The sequence below is a fragment of the Diceros bicornis genome, chromosome 7 (assembly GCF_020826845.1).
Source record: "Diceros bicornis minor isolate mBicDic1 chromosome 7, mDicBic1.mat.cur, whole genome shotgun sequence".
In the NCBI taxonomy this organism is placed as follows: domain Eukaryota; kingdom Metazoa; phylum Chordata; class Mammalia; order Perissodactyla; family Rhinocerotidae; genus Diceros; species Diceros bicornis.
Window position 1 is genome coordinate 13541593 of NC_080746.1, and position 8077 is coordinate 13549669.

General features: G+C 39.2%; 1 protein-coding gene across 1 annotated transcript; it reads right to left on the minus strand.

Moving 5' to 3' along the window:
- Positions 1–1174: 1174 nt before the first annotated feature.
- On the minus strand, positions 1175–3459 carry TMEM225 (transmembrane protein 225). Its single transcript, XM_058544480.1, has 4 exons — positions 3282–3459; positions 2524–2670; positions 2120–2254; positions 1175–1416 (listed from the first exon to the last, which is right to left on the minus strand). Exons 1-4 carry the CDS (start codon positions 3457–3459, stop codon positions 1175–1177), a joined length of 702 nt encoding a protein of 233 aa, XP_058400463.1.
- Positions 3460–8077: the final 4618 nt, after the last annotated feature.

Sequence of the window (8077 nt, forward strand, 5' to 3'; positions counted from 1 at the left end):
CTTTTGAGATCATTTTGTCAATATTTAGGTAACTTCAAAATGAATATACTCTCTGATCCAGCTATTCTAGTCTAGGTAAATACCCTAGAGAAGCTCTAGCTCACAGACAGAGGGAGCTGTGTACAAGAATGTTCACAGCAGTATTGTTTGTAACAGGATAAAAGAAAACAACTAAGTTTTCATCAAGTGGGGAACGAGTACTTTACATTGTCTCTGCAATGAAAAGGTTAACAGGAGTTTCAGTGACTGAAGTAGAACAAAACATCAATAAATCACAAAACTATAGAGTTGAGTGAACAAAGCAAGTTGCAAAAAATGATCTGAACAGTATGACATTTAATAATCTTTGAACATTCGGAAAGCTAATCTATATAATTTTTATAGATGCATAATATTGCAGTAAAAATGACAACGTGAATGTAAAATGATCAGCAATGCATCATTAAAAGTGTTTCGTGATGAGAGACCAAAGAGGAAAACAAGATTAGGGAACATTTTAGAGGAACATCAGATAACGTCTATAAATTTAATTTAAAGATATCTGACACTGGGGGCCGCCCAGGTGGTACAAGCGGTTAAGTGCGCGCGCTCTGCTGCGGTGGCCCAGGGTTCCCCGGTTTGGATCCCAGACGCCCAGCGATGCACACTTGTCAAGCCATGCTGTGGTGGCGTCCCATATGAAATAGAGGAAGATGGGCATGGATGTTAGCCCAGGGCCAGTCTTCCTCACACACACACAAAAATATCCAACACAAATAGGGCACGATGTTAAAATTTCATAAAGTTTGATGATGTGTACACAAGTGTTTATCATATTACTTTGTATTCTTTCTGAATGTTTGAAATATTTTACAATAAAAAACAAAATGTATTATATATTTTTCTAAATCTTTGTGATGTGTATAATTAACAATGCAGCAAATATTAGTTATATAATAATATTTATTATATTAATAACAAATGTTATTAAATGGTGAGAACAAATAGAAGAAACTTTGTTCAGCAGGCCAGGATAAAAAAAAAGCCATCTTCTGGATCTTCTTACAGACCTCAGTTTAGTCACAGTTATTTACATAATGCCAAACACAGACAACACAGTTGGAGATACACACAGCACACACACACAAAGCTGTTTCCATTAGGATGAGCATATAGTGAGAGAGAAATTGTCAACTCATAGAGCCCAGGTTACACGACGTGTTTGGATTTGTGATTTGTTTGGAGAATCTTCCTTTGTATGTGAGGAGTGCACACGGACAATACTACGAGGCATTGCCGTGAGTTCCGGTAATGAAACAACTTTGACAGAATTCCCAGATTGCTGTATATCCTGACTTTCACTGGCAGATTTATGAATGATGGTCAGGCAGGCACAACTACTGATGGACTGCTTGTGCTGTAGGACGGAGAGGATTCCTGGGGAAAAGAGAAGCCAGAAGAGGGTAATGAAGAAACAGTGGAGAGTCACAGAAACATTTCTCTCCATGTTGGCAGAGAGACCCTGGCCTGGAGTCCAGTGGACTGCCCTTCAGGAGGGAGATGCTTTACTGGAAGAGACTGGCAGTGTGTATAAGCTAGCTTAAATCCTGCTCAACTCAACAAAACTGAGGATTCTTTTTGAAAGAGGACACGCTTCTGAGTTAGGACGTGCAATTTCAAATGAAATTTTGAAGACCTCTTAGGAAAGGAGGGTCTCCGGTGTTGATGGGTGGCCATTTAGCATCAGATATCGCTTCTCTCTGACCTCAAACTGCCTTGGCCCTACACTGCACACTCAGGATTACTGCCCCTCTTGAACACTCCATATCAGCCACTCTCCTTAGTCGTGGCTTTGATGGTTATTTTTGTCCTGAAGCGGGAGGGTGTGAAAGACAGTATAACAGGCAGAAATGAAGAGCTGCCCTCTGCAGCAAGCATATTGAACATTTCACATAGCCTTAATCTCTAACTTTATCCTTGCAGGAACTGTCCTTAGAGAGTGAGTCTACTTCAACTTTAGCCTTTCAAAATGCAGGGGTTGGTATCTTTCCCCCCATTCCTCTTTTCCATCCTTCCACTCTCCCCTCTATCAGGATTGGATTGGTTCTTATCACCTGTCAAGGGCCCTGAAGACACTCACCACAGGCAATAAAGATGAAAACATTTAAGTAGGCAGTGAAGATGATCCAGGTGATCTTGTAACTAGCGTAGTACACGGATTGACCTTGCCTTAGCTTTCGGTGATACAGTAGGAGTGCACAGAGCAGAAGGATACCTAATGTCCAGACAAAAGGTGAAAAAGTCCCTTCTGAGAAACTTTGGTTCTTCTATTCAAGTCTTAACCCCAGATATGCCTGACTTCCCAACCTCCACCCTGTACAACTGCACCTTGTTCAAAGACCAATCCCACTTCCATGGTAGATCTCATTCACAAGTTGTATATCTGAGCCAAAGAATTGGGAGGGCTGAGTTAGTCAAACCCACAGCCTGGACCCACAACCCAAGTATACCTCCAAGAGTGTATTAGGGGTTCCAGGAAGTTACCTGTGAGGAAACTGAGGAAGACAATGATGAAGAGGGTATGTTTAGTTTGAGGAATCAGGTAGGTGAATTCCAAACCCAGGAACAAGTTATGGAAGAAGGAAAGGCTGAGGACCAAAATCAGCATAATCCTGACCACTTCCAGGTCATCTGTTGGAAAGTAGAAACTGTATTGAGAGAAGGACAGATATTTCTTCTAGGGTCACTTCCACCTGAGGGCCACAAATCTTCAAGAAAAAATGGGAATAGGGTGAAAAATGCGATTAAATAATAAAGAGGGAAGGGAGGAAAGACTAAAGAGGCAGGGAGCCCTAAGCTGAATGTGAGAGAGAACCAGAGGAAACTGTTTTCTATATTGGCGTCTCTGTTCTTTCTCTTCTGTTCTTTTCTCAGAACTTATTTCTTGTTAAATACTCCAGTTCATCCTGTCCACCTCTAGGGGCAGTACAACCTACTTTTCTTGCTGCCAGTTACCTTTGTTTTAATACCCTCATGTTCTAGATGTGCTGGCCCCCTGCTGCTACTGCCAAAGCATCTCAACTGTCCAGCAATTGAGTCTGTGAGCTTCTAAACTTTTCTCCAAAACAAGCAAATGGTGAGATTTTGGAGTCGGCCTTGACTATGTTGATTATGGAAGTGGGCACACTGCACCCTGAGGAAGTTGTACCAGCGAATAGTGGGTAATTTGGTGAGATGAATGGAAGTCAAGGAAAAATGAACCTTCCCTCTCCACCCGTCTCTTTCTGTTGTATAGTTCTGACCTTCTGGCCAAATAGTAGTGGAAGATATCCATGGACTGTGGCTTATTGTATTTTTTTTTGTTTCCAACTTTACTTCAACCCATTCTTCTGTGATGATTCCTGCCGCCGAGAAGACTAAGGCCCAGGAGGAGAAGAACATGTTGGTGGCCTGGATATTTCTGGTTGACATATGCACCATTGTGAGTGGGGATTTCAAACTGAGATCACCACCAATATCTCACATGTGTCTTCTCTGATTTGATTAGTCACAGGAGGAAGGGCAAAATCTAGACTTTTAGCAATTCCTGAGGCATTGGCAGTGGCAGAAGCTGAAGAAGCCTATGGAACAGAGAAAATAAATCCCACTCTTCGCCACTCTTGTATCTCGGCTGACCTGCTAACAGGGCTGCCAACTGCCATGGAATCATCTATTGGTTTGACCCTTGACCCTGAGGCCTAGAGCAGTGGAAGGATCAAGGGGCCCAGAGGTCCTGAGAAAGCTGTCAGATATAGAGGGAGATATGGTATCACATGCAGAGAGAGTTATCAGACATAGGGATAACTAGAGGCCTTGAAAGAAGTTAGACATGCATGACTAAAGAGGGCCTATTTTATTTTTTTTTTTTTTTCTAGATCCCTTAGAGAGATTTGCCTTTTAAAATATAGAAAGCCTATTAATGTGAATGAAGCGCTATTTGGCAATGTGAAGAAGGCCTGTAGTCACATCTGTCCTCCGGCTGGAAATGAAATCTTCTTTGAAGTCAACTTCTGTAAACCGGTCCTAGCTCTTTTCTGCCTCCATTTCTGAGCCCCAAGTTGTCTAAGAATGCCATTTGTCCCTTGGTGCGTCCCTGGGGTGGCTCTGGGCCCTGCAGAAGATGATAGAGGAGGGCATAAATGATAGTAGCTATTCTCTTATGTGAGTCAGTGATCTTTTAACCAATTTGAGTTAAAATTATATGTTTCAGGATTAGTTGATATTAGGTAGGGATCAGGGAAGAGCAGAAGGAATTCAAGATCATTGAAATGAGTAGTCAGCTAGCTTGCATCACAAAAGGCAATGACCATTCAAAATTTAGGATGTTTTGGAGAAACTTGGGTCTTCCTTTGGCGAGCCTAAAGAAGTTTAGTTAGACAGGCATCTAAGAAATAGACCAGCACCTTGAAACCAAAAGAACTGAGCTGATACACTGGACCACTGCAGTCTAATATAATTTATAAGGCACAGACAATTATTTCTTGTCAAAGTTGCCTTTGTAACTTGGCAGAGAAAACATTTTCAGATTTCTTGAGTAGGCAACCATGGTATGCACTAAGCTCAAAGTCAGAGGACATGTACTGAAATCCAATAGAAAGCTTTACTGAACTAAGATGAAACTCATCTCCAAAGCCCTCTGTATGCCTATTTCTTTAACTTTACTGCAGGCCCCTGGATTTCTTTTATTGCCTCAGACATGCTATGCTGTTTCTCTTCCAGACCTCTGTACACATCTCGTTATATTTTATCTTTTTGATTTTTCAAAACAATGCTCAATATATTTAATCTTACAAGGGAGATTTTGTGATTAAGAAACTAGATTCAGGATCCTGGCTTTAAATCCTGGCTCACCTACTGAGCAGCATCATGGTCTTAGAAACAATAATGCTTCCTACTACATAAGGATTTTGTAAAGATTAAATGAGTTTGGAGATGTAAAGCACTTAAAAGAGTTCTTGGCACATAACAAATGGTATATAAGCAATTACTGTAGTATCAATTTGGATTCCCTGGAAGGAGACTCTAAGGCAGAGATTTGTATGTGAGAGTTTATTGGTGAGTACATCCCCCCAGGGAACCACACCTGTTAAGTGTTTGTGGGAAGCAGGTTTGAGCAGAAATTGAACTGAGATTTAGTTGCAACAGAAGAAACATTAGCCAACCCCACCAGGAGCACTGGATCTGAGATAGTCCCTCGGAGTCTTCCTGAATGGAGCAAGAGAGCTCAGTTTGTCATGGAATGCAAGCTGCCCTTGGGGTGGTATTTCCCTTCTGTCTCAAGGGAGATTCTTATATCTCTCCAGAACTGCAAGTTTCAGCAGTCAACATTTGTGGTAGCTACGGGAATGAGCTCCCATTCTTTATCACTTGCTGTTAGGGCTGCCAACTGCCGTGGAATCATTTATCTGTTTGACCCTTGACCCTTGGGGACAAGTGTAGTGGAAGGACCAAGAGGGTAATAGGCAGCACACCACGACAACATGTATTATTACATTCTTACATACTGATGCATTTATTTCTATGCAATAGACCCTTAGGAGTAGGATTCCTGGGCTGAAATATTTATGTCTCTTTTAAATTTTCGTACATAACGACAGTAAAGATATAATGATGTAGCCAGATTAGAGAAACTGATAGGATGTGAGGGATTAGTGGGATACAGGTCAAAGATGAAATCATGTTTCCAGCTAAGGAAGATAGCAGTCAATGATGCTATTAACTAAAACATAAAACATGGGAGGAAGCATAAGCCTGGTAAGGAAGAAGTTAGTAAGTTCTGGTTTGGGTTAAGTTTAAGATGTCTACAGGATGTACAATAGACAGAATTTAGTTCTGGAACTTAATAATAGATTAGAGGTTATCAACCTAAGGATGGCAGTTGAAACATAGGTGTGCATGTCACCATGTAAGGATACCACATGGTATGTCACCACATGCAAAGAAGTAAATTCTGGAGAACATCTATACTCAGGAGAAAGAATAACAAGAAATAGAGAGACGGTAGAGAAATGTTGCTGAGGAATTAAAAAGAGGATAGAGTTTTGAGGAGAGATCGGGTGATAGCATCTAACGCTGCAGAGAAATCAAATGAGGTGGGAGCTGAACATATATCACTTAGACAATCAGAATGTCGCTAGTGATTTTGGTCACAGCAGCTTCAGTAGAATGATGGGAGAAGTAGAAGAGAGAGTTTTATTTTTTTTTTAAACAGGCAACTAGATTAAATAAATAACAAGATAAAAGGAAAAGTAGAATTGCAGCTTCAAGGGAGAAATGTGCAAAAAAAAAAAAAAAAGCAGAGAATAGTGTAATGATTCCCATGTATCCTTCATCCAGCTTCAATGACCATTCCCTGAATTATTCTGAAACAGTCCAAATTTCATCTTTAAATATTTGTTTGTGTTATTAAAAGATAAGAATTGATTTTTTCCCCATAGGTTTATAGTCTTTCTCTCTCTTTTTCTTCTTAATCTGGTTTTTCAGAAGGTTACCCATTTTGTCAGTCTTTTCAAGATCTCTTTATGCATTTATCCATTTGAAAATATTTTTAATATATTTCACTATTTTAAGCTTTTACCTCATTATTTTCCTTTTCCTACTAATTTTTTTTTTTTTTGCTTTTATCCCCTGAATTTCTTAAAATAGTTTAAAATTCTTCTTTAATATGCCAGGTTTTAGACAATATATATTTTCCCTGTGCACTAAGTTTGCTGTGTCTCATACATATTTTTCTACATTTTTGTTTTGTTTTTTTAATTTTTTAATTTTTGTTTTCTTTTTTTGCTTGTTTATTGCAGTAACATTGGTTTAAAACATCGTATAAATTTCAGGTGTGCATCATTATACTTCTATTTCTGCATAGATTACATCATGTTCACCACCCAAATACTAATTACAATCCATCACCACACACATGTGCCTAATTATCTCTTTTGCCTTCCTGCCCCCACCTTCCCCTCTGGTAACCACCAGTCCAATCTTTGTATCTATGTGTTTATTTGTTGTTGTTTTAATCTTCTATTTATGAGTGAGCTCATAGGTATCTGACTCTCTCCCTCTAACTTATTTCACTTAGCATAATACCCTCAAGGTTCATCCATGTTGTCACAAATGGCAAGATTTCATTTTTTTTTTTATAGCTGAGTAGTATTCCATTGTGTATATATACCACATCTTCTTTAACCATTCATCCCTTGATGGGCACCTATGTTGCTTCCAAGTCTTGGCTATGGTGAATAATGCTGCAATGAACATAGGGATATATATGTCTTTACACATTGGTGTTTTCATATTCTTTGGATAAATACCCAGCAGTAGAATAGCTAGATCGTATGGTAGTTCTATTCTTAATTTTTTGAGGAATTCCATACTATTTTCCATAGTGACTGCACCAGTTTGCATTCCCACCAGCAGTGTATGAGAGTTCCCTTTTCTCCACATCCTCTCCAACACTTGTTACTTCTTGCCTTGTTAATTATAGCCGTTCTGAGGGGCATGAGGTGATATCTCATTGTAGTTTTGATTTGCATTTCCCTAATAATTAGTGATGTTGAACATTTTTTCATGTGCCGGTTGGGCATCTGCAGATTTTCTTTGGAGAAATGTCTGTTCAGATCTTTTGCCCATTTTTTAATTGGGGTGTTAGCTTTTCGGTGTCGAGATGTATGAGTTCTTTATATATTTTGGGTATTAACCGCTTCTCAGATATATGGTTTGCAAATATCTTCTCCCATAGATGTTCTCTTTCAAGTTGTGGAAGAGTCCCTTTATTCTATGAGGAAGAGTGCTGAGAGTTTTTGTCATGAATGAGTGTTGGATTTTGTCAACTGTTTTTTCTGCATCTATTGAAATGAGTATGTGGTTTTTCCTTTTTAGTGTTAATGTGATGATCTACATTAATTATTTTCGAATGTTGAACCAGGCTTACCTACCTGGGGTAAATGCCAATTGGTCATGATGTATAATTCTTTTTATACATTGCTGGATACGATTTGTTAATATTTTGTTAAGGATTTTTTCATCTATGTCCATGAGGGATATTGGTTTGTAGTTTTCTTTT

What these genes read in the sequence shown, in the direction of transcription:
- TMEM225 (XM_058544480.1), bottom strand. Translation starts at nt 3,459, where the DNA reads ATGGTGCATATGTCAACCAGAAATATCCAGGCCACCAACATGTTCTTC. An exon ending in CACTACTATTTGGCCAGAAG is followed by an intron (nt 2,671 to 3,281) that starts GTCAGAACTATA and finishes ACTTTCCAACAG; the next exon opens with ATGACCTGGAAGTGGTCAGG. An exon ending in CTTCCTCAGTTTCCTCACAG is followed by an intron (nt 2,255 to 2,523) that starts GTAACTTCCTGG and finishes TCTGGACATTAG; the next exon opens with GTATCCTTCTGCTCTGTGCA.